Source organism: Nothoprocta perdicaria, unplaced genomic scaffold (genome assembly GCF_003342845.1).
Source record: "Nothoprocta perdicaria isolate Ctin4 unplaced genomic scaffold, notPer1 scaffold_3, whole genome shotgun sequence".
Classification (NCBI taxonomy): Eukaryota; Metazoa; Chordata; class Aves; order Tinamiformes; family Tinamidae; genus Nothoprocta; species Nothoprocta perdicaria.
This window is the reverse complement of record NW_020455532.1, coordinates 8,684,362-8,705,869: the sequence shown is the minus strand read 5'-3', so window position 1 is coordinate 8,705,869 and position 21,508 is coordinate 8,684,362. Positions and strand designations below refer to the sequence as shown.

General features: G+C 53.1%; 2 protein-coding genes across 2 annotated transcripts; both read right to left on the bottom strand.

Annotated features, from left to right (window-relative positions):
* Nucleotides 1-3,841: 3,841 nt before the first annotated feature.
* Nucleotides 3,842-12,818, bottom strand: PABPC1L (poly(A) binding protein cytoplasmic 1 like). Its single transcript, XM_026042083.1, has 15 exons — nucleotides 12,626-12,818; nucleotides 11,999-12,192; nucleotides 11,663-11,778; nucleotides 10,981-11,120; nucleotides 10,121-10,215; nucleotides 9,792-9,929; nucleotides 9,197-9,292; nucleotides 8,350-8,616; nucleotides 7,984-8,074; nucleotides 7,552-7,680; nucleotides 6,539-6,672; nucleotides 5,982-6,075; nucleotides 5,233-5,363; nucleotides 4,755-4,843; nucleotides 3,842-4,186 (listed from the first exon to the last, which is right to left on the bottom strand). Exons 1-14 carry the CDS (start codon nucleotides 12,816-12,818, stop codon nucleotides 4,760-4,762), a joined length of 1,902 nt encoding a protein of 633 aa, XP_025897868.1. The 3' UTR covers nucleotides 3,842-4,186; nucleotides 4,755-4,759.
* A 3,282-nt stretch (nucleotides 12,819-16,100) lies between these two features.
* On the bottom strand, nucleotides 16,101-21,002 carry YWHAB (tyrosine 3-monooxygenase/tryptophan 5-monooxygenase activation protein beta). Its single transcript, XM_026042248.1, has 5 exons — nucleotides 20,688-21,002; nucleotides 19,747-19,870; nucleotides 18,770-18,933; nucleotides 18,335-18,430; nucleotides 16,101-17,855 (listed from the first exon to the last, which is right to left on the bottom strand). Exons 1-5 carry the CDS (start codon nucleotides 20,979-20,981, stop codon nucleotides 17,799-17,801), a joined length of 735 nt encoding a protein of 244 aa, XP_025898033.1. The 5' UTR covers nucleotides 20,982-21,002; the 3' UTR covers nucleotides 16,101-17,798.
* Nucleotides 21,003-21,508: the final 506 nt, after the last annotated feature.

The window sequence follows — 21,508 nt, the reverse complement described above, 5'->3', positions numbered from 1 at the left end:
GGGAGGGCGGCTGAGGGGAGGCCGGGCAGGTTCGGGGGGTGTAGGGGAAGGCTGTGGTGCTGGGGGGCTCTGAGGGGAGGCCGGGAGGGGGTTTGGAGAGGCCCGGGGGGAGCACGAGGGGCCAGGGGGCTTCGAGGGGAGGGCAGGGGGCTGCAGGGCTSTGTGGGGCTGATGGAAGCACTGGGGGGGTTGGGGCAGCCCTGGGGGCTCCGCTTCCCACAGGGAGGCCGGGCGAAACAAGGCCTGGCAGCCACATCCCCCCATTCACCCACCCATCAGCACAGCCCTGGGGCCCTGCAGCCCCCGGGGCAGAAGGGAGAGGAGCAGAACGAGCCCCCGGGGCTGCCGCGCGTCCCCCTGCTCAGGGGATGCCGCGGGGAGCAGAGGATGCTGCGGGATTTGCTGCTGTATCCCCCTGTTCTCCCGAGCAAGCAGGGGCTGCCGTGTCCCTAGCCCCTGCGCTGTCACYGCGGGCTGGCTCTACACTAAACCTGGCTCCAACCTTCGCACAAGGCCACGCAGAGCAGCTCAGGTTGCCTCTGGTTTCCAGTGACACTTTCCATAACAGATCTCTCCAGGCCTTCGCACTAGAAAAGGGACCTGTGTAATAAACGTAGGATTCATCTTCAGAGAGGACCGAGCCCAAAACAGGGCATGGAAAGGAGGGCAGGACTTGGAACAGCTTGAACTCGACATATAGAGCACCACAATCTTTGTTTTCTACAGCAAAAGRAACGTTCTCCCTTCTGGTAGCATTACAGGGACCAATGCAATCATCTACTATTGCTGAGGTGCCACAGGCTCCGTACCTGCACAGTGAAGGTCAAGATGCTCAGTCTGCATCACTCCATTATTCCCGTGTAAGACCATTCAGAGCTTTAATGCCCCTCTTGGAGAGGCATGAAAAGACTTAACTGGCTCAAGGGAAGTTTCTCCTGAAGTCACCTTGCCTGTAAAGACTGGCTGCAGGGSCTCCATGGTGACTGGGACGCAGGTAAAGTGGCCATTCTCTTGAAAAGCCAAACTTGAGTTTTGTTAGTCCTTACTCAGGTGACAGAGGTGAGCAAGAGCTACAGTTTGCCTGAATTTGTGCTCCTTTCTATTACATAAGGTGGTTGTGAAGCTGCTGCAAAAACACCCGTTGTAGCTGTGAGTGCAGTGTACACTGCTCTTAATACAGAGCTGAGGCGACTTGCCCAGGACCCGACATTTATCTTCTCCCCCGTGGTGCCTGCAGGCCCCTATGGGAGCTGCTGCTGCTTAGTGTGACTGGGCACAAGTTTGCAGTAGCAGCTTGTCTTTATTTTTAATTATCCTTCATGCTAAAAATCCCCCCAAACTTAAGCCTGCCTTGCTACACTGTGCACTATTTCTTTAAAATTCTATTTACTTTGGACTTTTACAGCTTTTTTGAAACTTGAACTTGTCTGTGCCTTTTGTAGCAGTTGCTGCATCARTGGGAATGCAGTAACAACCTTCTTAAGGCCTTATTCTTTACATGCATGTTTATAGTTTTTTTCTTAGGGAATATTGATGTTTACATTAAAGTGATGTTTCAGTTGACAGCTGTGTTTTGTATGGAATGCTTCATACTGTCCCCACCTCGTCAGAGGAGTCGAGGGCTGCTCTGGAGTGCTCCTTGAAAGCCAGAGCGTTATCAGACAGTGACACCAGGCTCTCCAACCCTCTTTCCGCCCTGCACTCCTTAAAGTAGGGTAGCTTTAAGGATAGCTCCTCTATCCATGGGCACCAGGGAAGCTGTTAGAGCCCAGAACCAAACTCCTGGACACACAGCCTGGACTGATTCCTTGCACGAGGGGTCAGCTCCTGTATCCCACAGTGCGGTTGGATTATCCGTTTCCCACCTTTCCCACATCTCCTACCAGTCCATGTCCCTGCCAGCTACTCCATTTAGGATGCAGGCACCACGCCAAGGCCATTAAAGCAGCACTCACAAGGCAGAATCCTTATTTTACCCTAACACTGAGAAGCTTTTCGGAGGTCCCAGGGCTGTACTCCATTTTCTGTGATGTGCCAGGGCCCAAACCCACCTTTCCCAGAGGAACACAAATTGCTTCCTTCATTCTGCTCATGGTTCTGCAAACCCCATCGATCCTGCAAGCAGGGTTTCCCCAAGTGGGATGGACTGTGGGGTGGGGAAGAATAGGGCAGCAGTGCAGACAAACAAAGCAAGGTCTCAGAACACCAGAAAGACCAAAAGTTACACAACAGCAGGCCTGTTATAAGGATAACACTTATCAGCATTGGCCAATACACTTCATAATGATGTATTTTGCCCCTTTAATCATAAGGAGGTTTTTTTTTTTTTTTTTTTTTAAATGTTATCTCTAAGCCTTTCTCCAGAGAGGTGCAACAGCAACAGGGAGATAGAGCCCAAGTACAGCAACAAGATACAGGAGGCAGGAATCCCTTCTCCCTCCTGGCCCAGCAGCTGCCTGTGCTGTGCAGGACACTGCACACCTTCAGCTCGTGTTGCTGCTCCTGCCCAGACTTGCTGGAGCCCCAGACTTCTTGAGCAGGAGCTGAAAGCACAGAGCTAATCCTAAGCTTTCTAGTACCCTCCATTTTATAATTTGAAGAGGTTCATATCCCTTCATGTCCTTTCTTAGGCCATTCCTGGCTGTGTCTTCCCGAGCCAGGACACCTAGCACTGTAGGTAGTGGCACAGGCACATTTGGATTAGTCTGTTATACTGGAACAGCAGGGGAAAAAAAAAGAGTTGCCAACTCACCCTAGGAGACAGCAGAATGCTGCTTGCCTGGACAGCTCTGTTGCTGCTCCTCTGATGCATTACTCATCCTCAAGTACACTACAGTCTTGTAGAATCCAAGCAGAGAAATTTCCAGTTAAACACTGGAAAAAATAAGATCCTGGACCTTGCTCCTAGTTAACTAGTTTGTGAGACATTTAAACAGCGTGCAGCTCATGCTGAAGCATCCTTTATGAGGAAGGAAATATTTTATAAGGCAGAATAAAGACAAAGAATAAAGAAAATAATATGAGCCTCTCAAAAACACACATGAACAGCCCCAAGGAGAAGTCCCAGTTGAGCAAAAGGGACAATACAAGGACAAGTGTGTGATGCTGTTGGAAGTGCTGGAAGGAAAACAAGAAGTGGGAGGAATTGCTCAGCAGTGAGTTGGAGCGAGAATCCAACAGAGCAGYTGAAGGAAGAGCGGGTGAGGCAGCAGGATCGAACCCAGGCTGGACAGAAAGGCGGGTTGTGCTCTGGAGGTAGGAGCTAAAGGCAGCAGGCAAATAAGGACAGTACGTTACCAGCATCAAGTACCAAGGGACACTAGGAGCTGGAAGTCCATTCCTAACTGGGAAGGACAGAGCATTAAGGCCAGGTCAATGACAACAGGCTGAGAGTAGAGAACAGCAGTAGCGTCTTTGCCACCTCCTGTGATCAAAATRCACCACAGTGGGATGTGATACAGGCCACATTTTGAGGCTCAGCAGGGACCTCACGAAGTGACTAGTCGGGGAACACTCACAAGGGAAACTTTGATTCACAGCTAGTTGAGAGCCACTCAAACTTGGTCCCACACGAGGGCCTCCCCACAGGCCTGTGCAGCTGACCAGAAAACCCTCAGTCTCAACCCTCCTGCAGGCCTGARAAGTCTATTACAAAAGGAAAACTACACAAAGGTGATGCCTCTTACAGGAGATTTGGAGAACTTGGTAGCTTGGTGGGTTGTTCATGGAATCCTACACATGCTTCCCAACACACAGCCCGCTCGCAGGACTGCGGCCACGGCCTCAGCAAAGGAAACGGAGCCACGGACATCGGGGTGGAAGTGTCAGTTCTTTATTAGTGTCAGCTACAGGAACAAATAAAATTTCAGAACCCAACACATTCACTAAGTGGTGACTCATCAGCGCTTGTCATTTCCKGGACAGCTGAGCCAGGCTGGGTTCYACATCACATTGCCTAGACTGCTCTCGGGGCCAAAGGGAGAAGTAACTCGGGGGTTCTCAGAGGGCMTAAGTCTTCCACAGGGAGGCAGCAATTTTGTGGGGTTTCTAATGCACATGCACAAAAACAGGATGGGGCATTGAAGACAAACCAGGGTAACAGTGTGGACATCGTTCCAACAAACATGGTGAGGCTGCTGTTGTTTCTCTTCAAAAGCAGTGGTTGAGACACTCTCATTCCTCCAGCCTACACAAAACAAACAAGGAAAACCCAACTAACACWATTTTCTCTCATTAAAGCTATAGTCTAATCCAGACAGTAGTTTACAGGTCAGTGTGCACCTGCATTAACACAGTTYCCTGGTGACCACAAATAACATGTTATCTGCAAGAGAAGCACAGAGCCCAAATCRCACATTGCTGATCAGGAGAGAACTTCTGCAGGAGGGACAGATTCAGGCTCCCCAGGGAACTTCAGCCTTTACAACGATACCAAGATCCTGCAACAGCCTCTTTGGGGTTTCCTGCTCTTACGTTAGTCCCCACTAGACCTAGGAAACAAGCAGCAGCCTCTCCTTATCTTGTTTCCTTGGGTTCACAGCTTGTCTCCATAGTTCTACATGAGGGTTTGGGGTTTTTATTTTCTCCTCCCCTCCTATGACTTTGTAGCACGATTACAGAAAACAGAGAATTAAGTGGAACATTGTGGGCATAAATAAGTAGCTCTTCAAGCCTTGCTTGGTCTGGACATGCGGCCCGGAGGGAGCAGGGAGCCCCCCGAGCACCCGCCAGCCCCCGGCRGCTCCCAGACCTACCAGGGTCAGGGCAGGAAGGCGGCAGCGCTGCCCTTGTGCGGCGGCTCGGCAGCCTGGTGCGCCTGCAGAACAGCCACGGCCTCCTCGATCTGCCAAAGCAGGGAGAGAAACGTGTTGAGCTGCCCTAGCGCGGGGGGCACTGCCCAAAAACACAGGACCGAGGGCTTCCTGCCGCCACCGCCTCCACGCATTGCTCCCCCTGCCCTCTTCCCTCAATTCCTATGCCCACCCACCTCCCTGCCACTCTCCAAGATCCATATTTTTGGAGGGCTGTTCCTTTTGCTGAAGGGCAGGCACCGCTATGCGTGGTGCATCAAGCTGGGGTCATTTTTGCTTCTCATCTTACAAAGCTGTCCTTCTAAAGGCCATGAACATCCTCAGCCCATCATCTCTCCAGAAACATCACTCTTGCTTGCTGCTCTCAGCACCAGATAGTGTCTTTGGGGTGGGGGTTGTTGGGGTGCCGAGTGCCTCCTACCTTGGAGCGCAGCGACTCCGGGGACTCCAGGAGAAGCAGCAGCTCCGAGTTGTCTATCTCCAGCAGCATCCCGGTGATCTTGCCGGCCAGCGAGGCGTGCATGGCGTGGATCAGAGGGTAGAGGCGCTCACCTGCTCCAGACACCAGCAAGGACCTCAGTGAGCGCTAGGCAAGGGCAGCCCAGCGGTGTCAAACTGCCCCCCTGCAAGGCCAGACCAACTCGCAGGCTCTCACTGCAGCTTTCCCTACCCCACACACTCCACATGGGGCCCAGGTGTCCTGGCATCACCCAGCAACTTCCTTCCCACCTAATGACTCCCTTCCCAAGCCTCTCCTGAGCAGAGGTGGCCAATGTTTTGGCTTGTCCAGTGCAGAGAGTGTCCACAAAGGTGGAAGCTGCTGCATGGAGGCCGGTAGCAGCTGGCGCTCATTGAAGGAGCAGAGCAACAGGGCATGCGGCCACCCTTGAAGGTGGAGAGGACAGAGCCACGTGGCCAGCGTGGCCCGTACCTGCCTGCCAGGATGCAGCCAAGGGGCCCGTTTTGGCAGGCGTGGGTTCTCCCCAGAGAACTGGTTCACAACCCACTCTCTTTCTCTGCCTAGGCAAATGCCCAAGGAAGAAGGACAGTAAGACAGGCTCCCTGCAGCCCCGGGAGCCCTCCAGCTCCCGTGCCGTGGGCATTAGCTGCTCCACTCGGGCAGCTGGCTGTGCCCAGGGCCACCCAAAGCAGGGCGGCAGCAGCACCCACCGATCATCTGCTTCTGCTCCTGAGGAGGGGCTGCTGCGAGCATGGAGGCCGTCAGCGGCTCCTGCCCCTGCACGTGCACGGCAGGCTCTCCCACCTGCAGAGAAAACAGGAGTTGGGAAGGCTGGAGCAGCGTGGAAGCTACCTGGCCTGCAGCGGGGTTATYGCGACCTGTTGGTGAAAGCCCGAGGGAGGCAGAGCGGAGCTGCTGCCTTGTCCTCAYACCGAGCGCCCCATGGGAATGCTGCGGAATGGGGCAGCCCATTGGCTGAATTTTGGGGTAGAAATGGGGCAGAATTTTGCCTCTTGGATGCAGCCTTTTCCCATCCAGGCTCCAATGTCAGGAAYGCCAGAGCCAAGCACTGCTGTCACAGCCACAGCGGCTGGATGTTCGTGCCTGGCTACACGGGCAGCTCCAGGGAACGTCCCCATGACACCAGTGGGACCACTGGGGTCCCTCGGGCCAGCGCAGAGGTGGAAATCCATCAGGATTGGACCCCAGGAGCGGGAACAGCGYCTCCTACCCCGCTCGGTGGCCGCGGGGCGGGCGAAGCCGCTACCTGCTGGGCGGGCGCCGCGCTGCGCAGCGGCTGCACGTTCCTCACGGCCGACGAGTACTTGTAGTGCTGCGCGCCCCGCGGCGGCGCGGGCGACGACGGCCCCCGCGCGCTCACCGTCTGCGTCCCGATGTTGGCTGCAACACAGGAGCGCCCGTGAGCGGCGCTCGGCGGGACACGCGCCGGCCACCGGGCAATGCCCAGGTGAGCCTGTCCCCGTCCTCTCCCAGCGCCTCTCCGGTGCCCRCCTGCCTGCAATATAACATTCAATACAGTGATATAATATCACAGCCAAAGGGAGGAGCTGGGCTAAAGCTGCGCAGAGCTGGGAGSGCTGTTGGTGACGCAGCCCTACCAGCTGGTCCCACCTTTTGGGGACCTCAGGCTGTACCTGCTCACTCTGTGCACAGGCTGCAGCCCATGCTATCCGTGGCCCTGCTCAAACCCTGCCTGCAGAGGGGAYGGGAAGAGCACTGACCTCCCTGTGCATGTCTGGGCCTACACAGCTCAACAGGTCCTCACATCACTTGGGCTAAGGCARGTGGAAGAAAAGGAATGGGATGGATGAGGGGATGAAGTTCTTCCATGGGCCTCAGGGTGAGGGATGTCAACAAGGTCTGTTCTTTCAGACCATAGCCCCAGACACCTCTAACATGAATATCCTTTAATGGGGCCTCTCCACCTCAGCATATAAGAAACTCTGCTTTAGTTTATGAGGTCTTCTCACCGTTTGCCTCTTTCAGCCTCAGTCTGAGCCCAATCCTCTTTAATAAGGATCACACATAAGGATCAGAATCAAACAAGGCCAGTCTACTTACCAGAGACTGGTTTGCCTACCTGCCAGACCACAGCCCTCYCCCAAAATGACCACAGACCCTGCTCCAGCCCCCTGGCAGAGCAGGGGCTCCTCCCCAAAAACCCCACACAAACCCATCCACCTTTGGAGATGGGCACGAGCTTGCAGCAAACACCCTTGCCAAGGTGCGCCCGCCGCAGCCACGTCCTTCAGCACTCACCCACTCGCTGGGCCTGGGGCGGCACGCGCGGCACCTGGGTGGACGCCTGCCTCATGGTGCTGATGTTGGAGAGCAGGCGTCGCGGCGGCGCCGCGGCCCTCAGGATCGGGGTAGCTGCAGGATACGCCGCTGTGGAGACAGAGCCCAGTCAACAGAGCGCCCTTTGGCAACCAAGAAATGTGCTGGGAAACACCTCCCGCGTGGGGAAAACACGGGATGGCCCCATCTCTGCTCCACCCAAACTGCTCTTCCTCCCCGTGCCCRTCACCGGTGACCATGCTGCAAGATGTGTGACAATTCTCCAGGCTTCCCACAATCTGCATGTTCCCACAATCTGCATCTCAATCCCCGAACTAGCCCAGCACCAGAGAACCAGAGAGAAACCAGCCTGGAGCAGCTCTGCTCCGCACACCCAGGGAGACAGGGACTCACGGGGAGGCCTGGAGGGCTGCGCACTCCAGCGAGTGGCAGGGCGGACTGGGACAACTGGGCTGGGGCTGTAGAAAGCAGCTCTGGTTTGTGGCTACGGAAGGAGAACACATTATCCAGTTGGACATTACACGTGTCCAACATGGAGCATCCCACTGGCCACCGGGCGCAGGTGGCTGAGCTGGGAGCACAAACCAGCACAGGGCTGAGATCCACCCAGTCCTGCTGCCTGGATTCACTCCTTCCAGGGAGGCCACTCATCTCCTCCCCATGGGCTTCTGTACTCTAGAGCCCTCCTCCTCACCCCAAGTTCATCAGGGTCTCTTCCCACCCCTGCCCTTYCACACGGGAATGGGAGCAGGGACTCACCTGCGGGATGGGGGGGAGGAAGTAGCCCGCCGGGGGCTGGAAGGAGCCAAGCAGAGGGCCGGGCAGGGCCCTCATGGTGGCCAGTCTCTGCATGTACTGGTTGGTGAGAATTGCTTTCCGCTCTTCTTTTCTTTGGGCCAGCGCGACGTAGAGGGGTTTGGTGCTGACGATGCGCCCGTTCATCTCCGTCACGGCCTTGGTAGCCTCTTCTGGGGAGGAAAAACATACAAACCCAAACCCTTTGCTGTGTCCACCCTCTGTCATCACCTAAAATTGGATTAGAACAACACAGCTAAGTGCACAGATCACCGCAGGCCACCCGCGAGTCGCCGCGCGCTCAGGGGGACGCACAGGGGCTGGATCCCAGCACGAGAGGGACCAGGCTCCCCCACGCCAGGCTGGCAGCGGGATTGCCAAGCCAGGACACAAGTGACAGGGACCCGATGGCATCTGCCGTGACCCAGAGGGGACAGCTCGACGTGGGGCTGAGCTGGAGCTTGCTCCTAGCCTGGCTGCGTGAGCTAAGCAGGGGCTCCCACCTTGCTCCCAAAGGGCACAGAACCTGTACAACGGTCAGAATGGGGCAACTTTAAGGCCCCATGTGTTGCAACTCATCAGGGCTGGGGTAATTTACAGTCTTAGTTATTTTATTGAATTAATAAGCTTCAAGGCAGAGCTGGGTACAAGCAACACATGGTCCTCTGTACTTGGCTTTGGGTATAACCATCAGTGGGGGGTTTTAACCCAGCGGGATGACACCCTGATCCCCTTTAAAGGGCAACGTGAAGGGGATTCACTAGCGCTTGTGCTCAGCCCAGGAGCTTGGGGGACCGTGCAGAGGTCTCACCTTTGCGCTGGTGATGGTGCCATAGGGGGAAAACTCCTTCCTCAGCCTCTCATCATCTATGCCATCATCCAGGTTCTTCACATACAGGTTGACCCCCTGCAACAGGCAGAAAATCAGGTTAGTTCCCCCCAAAACGTACAGCAGGGTCACAAAATCCACAGCATTTTGAAGCTCATGCATCAGCAGCTTATCTTGCAGGTGGGACAACCCACACAAACCCCTCTTCGGAGCTGCAGGGAATCACTGACTAGCAGAAGAGCAGGACTGCAAAACGTGCTCACTAACAGCGAGATGCACTGAGCAAACCAGCTCACACTGCTGCAAAAGAGCTTCTCCAGGACCTCAGGAAGCCTCCTAATTTCCAGAGCAATATTTTAAATTTCTAGAGAAAAAAAGACAACCCACTTGTTTGCCAGCCAGCACCACCTGGGCTTAGAGGTCTCTAACACTGCTTCCACACAGATCAACAAGTCTGATTCCTTCCACAACCGACCCAGCGCACAGCCCTGCTCAGGACAGCCCTGGTGCTACAGATTTTCACCACGGCCGAGCAGCAGCTCTGCAGGAGGGAGCAGCTCTGCCCCCCGGCCCTCACCTGGTACCTGCTCACTCGCTCCTGCTTGATCTGCTCGAACTTGCGCTTGAGCTCGCTCTGGCGCTCCAGCCGCTTCTGCGCCCGGCCCACGTACACCGAGCGCCCGTTGATCTCCTTGCCGTTCATGTCGGCCACGGCCTGCGAGCGGGACGAGGGCTCTGAGCGCCCGGCCAGCCCCGCACCCTCGCCCCGATAGATGCCAGGGGACTTGCCACCCTAGGACACTGGTGGGCAGTGGCATCTTAGCAGGTGACAGGCTAGGGGGAGGCTCTGCTAGGACAGCGCAGCTGGGCATGGGAGCTGCCAACCCAGAGCAAGAGGCCTCTTGCCTTCTGGGCTTCCTCGTGCTTCTCAAAGTTGACAAATCCAAAGCCCTTGGAGCGGCCAGCGTTGTCCATCATGACCTTGACGCTGAGCGTCTTCCCTGCAACACCAAGGAGAGCATCAGTCTAGAAGAACATGTCTAGGAACAAGGGACACGGGGGGCATGTGGAGCCTGTGCAGGTGCTGACAGGGTAACATGGCCCCAAAAACAACCAGAGCCACCTGTGGAGGGACAACAGCTGCTGCTTAGAAGCCCTCTTGGAAGGAACACTGGAATGAAAGGATTTGTAGCCGTAAAGAAGCAGCACAGGCCAATACTGAGCACGTTCTGGCATTTCAGTTTCTGTGGCTAGTGTCAGCTCAGATGCGTGTCCTTGGTGTGTGAACACACAAGTGCCTTCAGATGAGCCCAGTGCAGCCAAGCTGGCACGGACCAGGCACAGTCTGTGCACTCGCACACTGCTAAGCCCTGTTCTAAGGGGCATCCGCCTTTAGAAGTCCAAGCTGAAAAAGCAACTTTGACTTTGAATTCAGACTCAGCARCTTTTCCTCCTCAGGCTCCTGTAACCAGAAAGCAGCTGGGATTCAGCAGAGTTTCAAGCAGCTTTTCTTACCCACGAGGTAGGACCTTGCTTAGGRGTGGCACCCAACACCAGGGATCTCCCACCATGGCAGGAAAGGGCACGTGGCATCCTGACAGTTTAAGCCTCTGCAGTGCTTTGGCTGCGTGGCATTTAAACATCCCAGATCACACAGCTCACAGGGGCCCTGCACTGAATCCCCCCCTCTCCTTTGTCTGTCTTTGCAGCCGCCCCAGCCCCAGCTTTCCAGGCATTGGGATATTTGCTCCACCAAGGGCACGCACCAAACTTGGAGAATATTTCCCGCAGTCTGTCGTCATCCATGTCATCCCCGAAGTTTTTGATGTAGACATTGGTGAATTCCATTGCCTTTGCCCCAATCTCCGCCTCACGCTCCTTGCGGGATTTGAAGTGGCCAACAAACCTGTGGGAAGCAGGACAGGCACACAAAACCCTCCCCAGGCTCTGAAGGAGGACAGCGATGGGGCATCCCTCTCAGTACAGGGCAGAACCTTAGGCAGCCCCTTGCATTTGCAGAAGGGGAGACTTGCAGAAGAATCCCACCAGAAATGAGGCTGGAGTAATGCAAGCAGAGGGCTGAAGAGTGTTGAATCCTCTTCCTGCACCAGACTATCTGACCCCAATGCCGTTACGCTGCCTCAGCCCARCTTGGATTCCTTTCCTCCTGGCCAGGACGGGCTCCAAACCTCTATCCAAACCTCTATATCCTCTATCTGTAATGTTGCACCCACGGCAACATTAGCCATGGATGGCTCAGTGTGCAGGACAGCGCAGGGGCCAGAGGAAGAGCAAGGAGGGGACAGGGAAGCAGAGGGGCACAGGGAAAGCAGCGGGACACAGGGAAAGCAGCAGCCTTCAGAGAGCACRTCTGTCCCTGAGCACCTGCCAAGCGACTAGACCCAGCCCAAGGGCAGAGCCGCGCTCGCGCTCCCGCCCTGCACTTACACCTTGCGGTCGTTGAGCAGCATCCCGTTCATGGTCTCAATGGCTCGGGTCGCTGCCTCGTGCGTCTCAAAGTGAACAAAGCCATAACCGCGGGACCCGTTTTCATCACAAACCACCTAAAAAGCCGAGCAAGGCRAGTGAGATGAAGATGGACACACACGGGCTTCCCCTACCTTGGGGGCAGAAGCCTTTGGCTTCTCTTCAAGCAGTGAGGTGGGATTTAAAGGAAGGAAAAACAGRAGATGCGAATTTGAACTAGCTGGAAGATGCTGCCCAGAATACTCAGGATTTTCCCATAGGAACACCTGGGTTCTGCAGCATGTGTCCCATACCCACCTTGCAAGACAGGATGTTGCCGAAGGCGGAGAACGTGTCGTACAGGGCTTTGTTATCAATGGAGTCATCCAGGTTCTTGATGAAGACGTTTCCAACCCCCGACTTCCTGAGCCCGGGGTCTCGCTGCGACCACATGATCCGGATGGGCCGGCCTTTGATCACCTCAAAATTCATGGTGTCCAGGGCTCGCTCGGCTGGCAGGAAGACACACACATTGGCAGCAAGAAAGAGTGAACGTAAACGGGAGCGACGCGTGGTGTGGACACATCCCTGCCCACGGCTCGCAGCGGCTGAGAGGGACATGCAGGTTGGGGATGCTGCCGGGCACAAGTTTAAGTGAACCCAGCAAAGCAACGGGACCAACCCAGCATTGCCCRTTGCAGAAGCGTTGGCTGCGGTGCCCACAGGGGCACCACATCATCCCCACCCCACTCCACCTCACCCCCAGCCTCAACCCCMTTTTCCTTCTCATCCTGCTGGTGACAGTGGTGCAGGCACAAGAGGCTCTTTTCTTGGGGTCCCTTAGCGGCGCTGTGATCTCAGCCTGTGCCAAGGGTGGAGGTTGCTCTCCAGGGCAGTGGGATCACTGCCCGCTTGCCCCGCGGCATCGCCCCCCGCGCCGCTCACCGTCCACGGGCTGCTGGAAGTTGATGTAGGCGTAGCCCAGTGAGCGGCGCGTGGCCACGTCCCGACACACGCGGATGGACATGATGGGCCCGGCAGGCGAGAACTTCTCATAGAGCATGGCTTCGGTGACGTCCGGGTGCAGGTCTCCCACGTAGAGCGAGGCGAGCGGGTACCCCGGCCCGCTGGCGTTCATGGTCGCCTGCAAAGCTCCTTCCTCTGCGAGGGAACAGGGCCCGGCGACCGCAGGCTTGGCTGTGGAGCAGGGGCTCGGGTGAGCACGGGCTGCCGGAGCTCAGCCCTGCCCGCGGCCCAGACAGAGCTAGCCCTGCTACAGCGAAGGGAAGGTGGCTTTGCCACCAAAGCCAGGGCCAGGAACGTCCCAAGGACGCCACAGCTCAAGCTTTCCAGGGACGTTCCAGTAGCGGTGCAAAGCCCTGCCAGAGCTTTGCACAAGAACCAGAGCCCRCACACCCAGGGAGCCGCGGGGACATGACGCGCGCTCTGCACACACAGCCCCTTCCTTTCAACACCCAAGCACGGAGATAGCAATAAAGGGAGTTTCATCCCTAGGAAGCAAAGGGCCCTTCCTGCACTGGGGAAACTGTTTTCCCAGGGCAAGCCTGGGGGCTGCAAAGCTGCAGAGGCACCAAGGCCCCTGCAGCCTCTCCGCTCGCTAGTGAGGACACAGGAGCAGGTAAAGCAGCACTCAGACCCACACTATCACGAGTCAGGGATCAAGCACATCAAGTTCATCCCCACTCGGGATGAGCCCGTCCTCAGGGCTCCCAGCTCAGACTCGCTCACAGCACCCCATTTGGRCTCCCTATCGGAGCCRCAGATCAACACGCGTGCACGGGGCRGTGCAGCCCGGCGCTGCCCCGCTCGGGACGGCGACAGCCCCGGCGAAGGGACCGGGCTGCGAGCCCCTGCACACGCTGCCCGCACGGCCCCCAAGGACAAGGACAAGCAGCGGAGCAAGCGCCGCGGGACGCGGCTCCGTCCCTGCAGCCCGGGGGAGAGACCGGGCACGGGGGAGAGACCGGGCACGGGGGAGAGACCGGGCACGGGGGAGAGACCGGGCACGGGGGAGAGACCGGGCACGGGGGAGAGGGGAAGGAGAGGGGCAAGGCGGAGCGGGGAGAGCGAGGCACAAACCCGACCCGGCCCCGAGCGGCAGAAAGACCCGAGGGCAGCCGGGCTGCCGAACCTCCCCCAGGCCGGGGCCGGGCTGCTCAATAACCGAGCCCGGCCGGGCGGGAGCCGCCGCCGCAGAGCCCCGCACTCACACCGGGCGCTCCGGCGGCTCCGCTGCTCGCGCCGGCCCGCGGGGGCCCCACGGACCGGGGCGGGTCTGGGCGGTTCGGGTCCCGCCGCGCCTGCGCCCGCCCCGCCGCGGGCACCGAGCCCGGCCCAGCCTCCCCGCCCCATTCGGTTCGCCGGGGGTTCCCAACAGGAGCCGGGGCCCGAGGCTGCCTCCGAGCGAGGAGCGGCCGCCCCCGGGCCCAGCGCCGCCCTTCGCCCGCATCGCACCCAGCCCCGGAGCGCCAGGGCGCCTGGGCCTAGAGCCGGGCTCAGCACCCCGGGCCGGGCTCAGCGCCCAGAGCCGGGCTCAGCACCCCAGGCCGGGCTCAGCACAGGCACCTGCGAGCACGAGAGGGGATTTGTCCCTCAGCAGCTTGCGGGGCTTTGGGAGCCCCCGAGCGGTGTTTGGGGGCTGCAGGGCCCAGAGGGTGCCCGGCTCTGCGTTGCGGCCAGACCCCGTCCACGCGGCCTCTGCTTCTGCCCTTGGAAGGGGGCACRGTAGCCAAGGAGGTGTCACACGTCTGCGGTCACCGAGACCTGTCTGAGCTCCTGCGCTGCCCTGGAGCCTGCAGCGCGGTTCAGAAGCCTSTGCTCGAGCCCTCAGCTCCACCTCGTCCCCACACATGCCATAAACACCCGCCGGGGCGGCTGAGGAGCGAAGCGGGAGAAAACTCACCTTGCCGGGAGGCTCCTGGTGTTTCCCGCACCGACCTGGCTCCTGCAGAGCTCAGGGGAGCAGCAGCAGAGCTCAGGGGAGCAGCAGCAGCGCCCGGTGCATCGGTTAAACCTCGCAGGCTACACCCACGTGCAGCGTGGTCTGGGTCAGGCCCTGGTCTATCACATCTGCAGTGTAGGAGCCCCCTTTCCCAAGGGGATGGCTGCAGTGGTCRCTTGAATTAAGATCACTTGCTCTTTGGCCTGTTTCTCTGCCCCCCTTTACCTCCCCACACCTCTCTCCCTCTTCCTTCAAAGGGGAAAGGRAGGATGGAAGGAGGTATCTGGAGGAACTGGGGCAGGACAAGTGCTCTGCTGACCAGAGCAAGCCCTGCGAGGTCCTCTTTTTGGAGCTATGTCATTAACAGAGCAAGATTGAGAGTCTGTGTACACTAAAATTATTCAGGAGCAAATATGTTTATTCAGGTAGGAAATGATAAAGCACCAATAATTACAAATATAAATGGAGACAGTTCTTTACCATGGCTTTAAATGACAGACTGGTGCTTGCTCAGCAGCTAGTCAGGCAGGTTTCTGACTAACAGCTCTGCAGGAGAAAAGAGCATCTGCAAAGCACAGGTCTGTGGACCATTCCTGYGGGAGGAAAAGAGGGTCTGGAACAAAAGGACACGTGTTTTGGCCCCAGACAACCTGCCTGGCAATTTTAGGCTCAAATCAGTACTCTTGGCTACTGCCATTCACCTCCCAGTGCTGAATCTCCAGGAAAACGCCTGCATTTCAATGTGCTTTTGCACACACGTACTGCCTTCTAGAGCAGCTGACGAGTGGGGTTTGCTAGAGCATGTGCAGGGTATAATCCCCAAATGCAATGGGGGGTGCAAAGGGGCAGTGACCTGGCTGAGGAGTTCAGCATTTCAAGGTTTCCCCCAGGAAAAAAAAAAAAAAAACATTATGGGTCAATAGCCAAAAGCAGCAAGCGCTGGAGCAGACTCTGTTTGCGCGCAGTGCGTTCCCAAAGGCAATGACTCACAGCAACTTAAAGGAGGATATTTATAGTTGTATTTCTTTCAACTCCTGCAACAACAATGTATTTATAAGCATGACCCTAACACAGGAAAGGGGAGAAGCAGTGCAAATGCTTCTAGTACAAATTCAGGAAGGTGGGTGAGAATTTTTCTGAAAGATGAATGAGTAACTATTAGTACCTTTTAGAAACCATGAAACAATTCAAACAATGTGAGATCGGAGCATTTAATTAAGGGAAGCAGTGATTCAACTACATTTTTTTTTTGGCGACCAATATGGTAAAGAGAACAGACACAAAAAATGATAAAATTTTTTTTTATTATTCACTTTTGAGTTCTTTTACACTTTCCTGATTATTTTGTGTAAGGTGAAACTAGAACTGTTTAAAAGACATACACAAATCTAGTACATCAATAACCAGGTATTTCTTTTTGCTATACTATTCTCACAACCACGTGTGTGCTAGGCAATATAACCATCACAGAAGCAAACTTTAGGCAGAATACTGGTCAGTAAAAACAAAGCGAAAAGAGCTACCAGATATACAGACAGGCTCGGTTCCACATTCACTACTGCATTTATCAAGCGCCAAGTATTAACTGCACAATTTGTTCAGCTAGTAGAGGGGAGTCTTTAAAATCAGTGCATGAAATTCTCTCTTCAGCAGACAGATGGACAAACAGAGGGGTCCTATAGAGCTAAGTGGAATGTTCAGGTGGAGGGATGATACCGTGAGGCTGAGAGGTGACTGCTCCTTAATCTCTTCCACTGCCTTGTTCATGCAACTCGTCTTAGGTTTTATTGAATGGGACATGTTTGGGAATGTGAGCAGGTGAGGATAGTTGGAGCTCAAATATTACAAGTCACAAGCGTTGCAAATGTATAAGGTCTGCTGCATTCCAGTACAATAAATGGGAAATCCGGAATATTTGAGCTAGATTTTGGTACTGTCTCTACGTGGCAGAGAGAAAGAGCCAAAGGCTACAACAGCACTGGCAGCTCTCAAACATCCAAGGAAGAAACCTGTGCACTAGCAGGCTCAGGTCTCCCACCCCCCATGCTGACATCAGCCATAATAAAAAACAATGAAATAAGAAAAAAGATGAAGCATTATGTGGGAGTCTGAAGTTGCTTTAATGAAGTTTAAACAGGTGAAAGGGTTGAGGATAAACAGTTCAACGGGAGAAAAAAGAAGAAAACCCTATAAAGCAATCTTAAAAATGTCTCKGTGGAATATTTAGAGGTTTTTGGGGTAAATTCCAAATGGGATTACCATGGAGATTTCAATTTACCTAAGAGGAAAGTAATGCAAGGGTGGCGTATCATTTTATGGTATCATCCAAACTAATAAGGCCATTCAAAAAATTGAATCTTCTCCTATTGCAAAGTCCATGGTAGTGAACCAGGTCTTACTACTGAAGATCATTTAAGGTATAATTAGGTAACTTATTGCTGCGGGAAGGGGCTTAGTCATGCACGTCGTATGAGCATGAAATCATTTTCAGAAGTCAAATCCCAGTTATCTGCCAGCGTAAAGAGTTTGGAAATCAAGCTGCTAACTCCCCCCCATTACCCTTCTACCCCAAATAAACCCAATCCCCCAGAAGATACGATTGACAAAGTGAGCTTTGACTGAAAGCGGTGCCGCAGAGGTGGTTACAAACGTCTACAGAGTGTGCCTGGTAAACTCATTCATAGCAGTGTGGCTAACTGGAATGCCAAACATTGGATGGTTTTCCTTCCATGCCCCAGTGTCACTATAGAATCTCTATAACTTTCTGTACAACTTTACAACAGAATTGTACTTCGACTGGTTTAGTGCCAAATTGAGCTTGCCAGAGTTACATAATTGATGACTACTTTTCTACCAATAAGAGTTTTGTAAGGTCAATGGCGATCACAAAACCCATAATCACAGTGTTCAGTTAAAAATATAAACACGGTAATCATAACTGCAAATGTTCATAATAGGAAAGTTCAGAATGCCATTATAATAACCGACCTCCATTTTAGGTACACAACACACCAACCAACCGTTTTTCCCCCACAGACAGTTTTTGCTACGCTGAGGTTGTGAAAGTCGATGTACTATTCTTTTTGCTTGTCGCACAAAGGGATATATGTGTAGGATACAGGGTGACATTGAACATACAGTGAAGCGTGACAGCCATTAGTTCTCCCCCTCCCCGGCGTCCCCTTCATCTCCCTGGTTTTCCGACGTCCATAGCTGTAAGGAAACAGAAGCAGATGTTTATGCACGCAGGCTGGTACAACTTCCAGGAACAGAAAGACAGCATGATTAGCAGGGGCTGTGCCAATTTCTCACCTAAGTTAACAGGAAAGGTGTTAAACAGCATTTTAAGGATGTTATCAGCTTTTCAAAAACAAAAATGGGTAGATAATTATGAGTAAAAAGCAAGCTCAAGTTGCTGTTTCTCAAAGGCTGCTGAGAAACACAAACTGCACTGAGTTACTGAAAAGCTGAGCTTGTTCGCACTGGTTAACAAGCAATTTCTAATTTAAACAGGCAGGTCTAACAAAAAAACAGGGCAATTAACACAGGCAGTTAGTACAGCCASTGAGTCAGAATAAGACATTTTTAATTGTGCAGAACTACATAAATGTTCAGCTGTCAAGTCCCACTTACTGGGCTGCAGTAGCCTTGAGAATTAACAGCAGAGTGCAGCAGTTTGCTCTGATACTTACAGTGAGGTTGTCCCTAAGCAGCTGCATGATGAGAGTGCTGTCTTTGTACGACTCCTCATTCAGCGTGTCCAGCTCTGCTATCGCCTCATCAAATGCCTAAAAACACGCAAGACAAAAGCACTTGGCTTCCTGTTCTCTCAATTCATGTCATCTTCAGTAGTTCCTGTAAGTTTGCTTGCAAGTTTGCTGTGTTACTGCTATTGGCTGCCAGAAAGTCAGCTCCACTAGAACTAGAAAATCAGCACAGGAAATCAGGTATGTTCCACTAGAGATCAACAAAGCCACAGCAGTCTGAAGATGCCAACATTTTTAAGGAATTTGGTTTGAGAAAGCACACCCATCTTCAAAGCACTACTGTATCTACAGTAGTAGATACAGGATATTGTAGGTGTCTCCCTGGTCTCCACAAGACTGGCAAACAAAGAATGTCCTTACCGTCTTTGCCAGATTACAGGCTTTTTCGGGAGAATTTAGTATCTCGTAATAGAAGACAGAGAAATTGAGAGCCAGGCCGAGTCGGATAGGGTGCGTTGGTTGCATCTCCTTCTTGCTAATTTCGAAAGCCTCCTGGTAAGCTTGCTGAGAGTTTGCTACGGTTGCTGCAAGAAGCAATCACATTAAGGCACAGCACATCATTAGAACTGAAGGGCCAAGCTATTATATTCTTGGTCTAGACTAGTTATGAAACAGTAATTCCTAYGACCAGATATTTATACACGTACATATGCACTGAAGCTTCCATGAACAGATATTACATATGCACAGAAGCTTCCTCCAGTGATTTGAAGTTTAAAACCCCCCAATGACGAGAGCATTAAGGAAGAACTGTTTGAATAAAGCTTTGACTTTGGGTGGTAGGTAACAGCAAGCTCTAGAACAGCCAACCAAGGCAACAAGCTACAAACCACATTAGCCACTTACTGGGAAGTCAGGCACAGTTCAAGATGGCTTTAACAGTTCAGGATTAATGTTTTGAGACTCTAATAACTCAAGATGGCACTTCTGAATGCAGAAAGTTTGCAAACGGCAAAGACTTGTAAGCTAAAACCATAGTCTAAATGGGAGACAATAGCAACAGGGCATAGCAAACAGGGAGACATAGCAATAAGGCAAGGTCTAGGAAAACAAACCAAAAAATATCTTTTTCCTCTTCCTTGCACCCGGAAAAGGACCTTACACTTCCAAACATGCTAAAACAACAGTGCAAGGCTGGAGGCTGCAGGAGAACTTCTGTCAATAACTTCTGCTCATTTCACTGAAGTCTAGTTTTCTGAAAGTGACTGGCACTGTGTGTGTCTCTGACACCACAGAGCAATAGTGAAAGAAGAAATATACTTCAAACTCGGGAAAAAAATGAGCATTTTTATACCTTTTCTGCTCAGGCCCCTGCAGATTGAGACATTTCTACCTACTTTGCTTATTGTCCCCAGATGCCACCTCTGAAAGGTATCTGTAGTAATCGCCTTTCATTTTCAAATAGAAGACCTTGCTTTCTGGCTGCGTGGCGTTGACAATAAGGTATTTATCCAGGAGCTCCTGAGAAAGCAATCAGCAAATATGTTAAGTTGGAAAGATGCCTGTAGCAGCCATCATCACCATAGCAAAAATGAACTGTTAGACCATTAACCAGGACTTAGGCACTGGCATGAAATTAGCACCAGGCTCATCGCTCTTGCTCCTGCAGATTTAAATTCTGTAAAGAACAGTGAAATTATCTAGAACACGATGATCTTATCTGTAGCTCCAGGTGAAAAGCTCTGAGTAGCAGCAAAGTCAGCACAGGAGCATTCAGAAGAAGGAAGCAGAAAGGCTGAGAGTCCTAACAGCACCTCTCCATTCTCAATGAGATCTTTTGCCAGCTGAATAGCAATAAAAAAAGATACCTTTCTTCCAAAGGGAAGCAGCAAGGAACCTGCTCTGGAGAAAGAAGCATACAGASCATACAGCTTGTATACCAGCATAACATACATATACTATATACAGCTTGTATACTAAACAAGCCTCAGGAAGCCAGAGTTCCTCAGTGAGAGAATTTAAGTAAGGGACTGGCTTTTTAGCAGGCTTGTGCTCTGAATTTATTTTCATGATTATCACTAGCTAGGAGTCTTCCACATAGCAATTTAAAATAGAAAACAAAGAAACAACAACAAAAAAAAAACACTTCATAACAAGTGAGAATCCAGTAAATTACAGAAGAAAAACTAGATGAATTAGGAGCTCAAACTRGGCTTATGTGGCTATCCAAAATTATTTCCCTGCTAAGCTGCTGCAATGTCTACTCCTAAGATTCCTTAAGCCTCTCTGAAGAATGCTGCAGTACTAACTACTGTTATTTTTGCTGTTGGATTATTACCAGAACATCATTGCAGATATCCTGCAATTCAGCCTCAATTTTCTCACGGTACTCTTTTCCCATCTGCTGTTTCTTCTCGTTCCTCTCTGTTTTCTGTTCAATGCTGGAAATCACGCGCCAAGAGGAGCGGCGGGCACCRACGACGTTCTTGTAGGCCACCGAGAGCAGATTCCTTTCTTCGTTGGACAGTTCGTGTCCCTGCTCGGTGACGGCCTTCATGGCAGCAGCCATGTCGTCGTAGCGCTCGGCCTGCTCGGCCAGCTTGGCTTTCTGCACCAGCTCGCTCTTGTCCATGGCTACCCTGTAATTCACACAATCACAGAGTGGTTAAGGGGTGGAAGGGACCTCTAGAGAGCATCCGGTCCAACCTTCCTGCTCCAGCAGGGACACCCAGAGCATGTGGCACAGGGTGGCATCCAGGTGGGTTTTGGAGACCTCCAGAGCAGGAGACTCCACAGCCTCCCTGCAGAAAAACATCTCCTGACGGGCTGCATCACAGAAGTGACTGCTGAAGGGGGAAGCAGAAGCCAAAGTCACTAATAAGTGGGAAGTTTATCAACTTTAGTAAAATAATTTAAGAGTTGGGTTTTTTCCTATTTATTTGTTTTGCAAATGATCCTTTACACACAGATGTTATGCACATCAACATTCAAGCGTTACTTTTAAAATGCAACAAAATTGATATTGACCTCAGGTTAAGCATGTCAGTAAGTTCCCTRTGCAGATCTCTCTACTTCCACACTGCGCAGGAGGGGAAGGCTGGGACACGCTGCAGGCTCACCCAGGAGCCAAGAGCTTTTCTTCCCCTCCCTTCACATAAT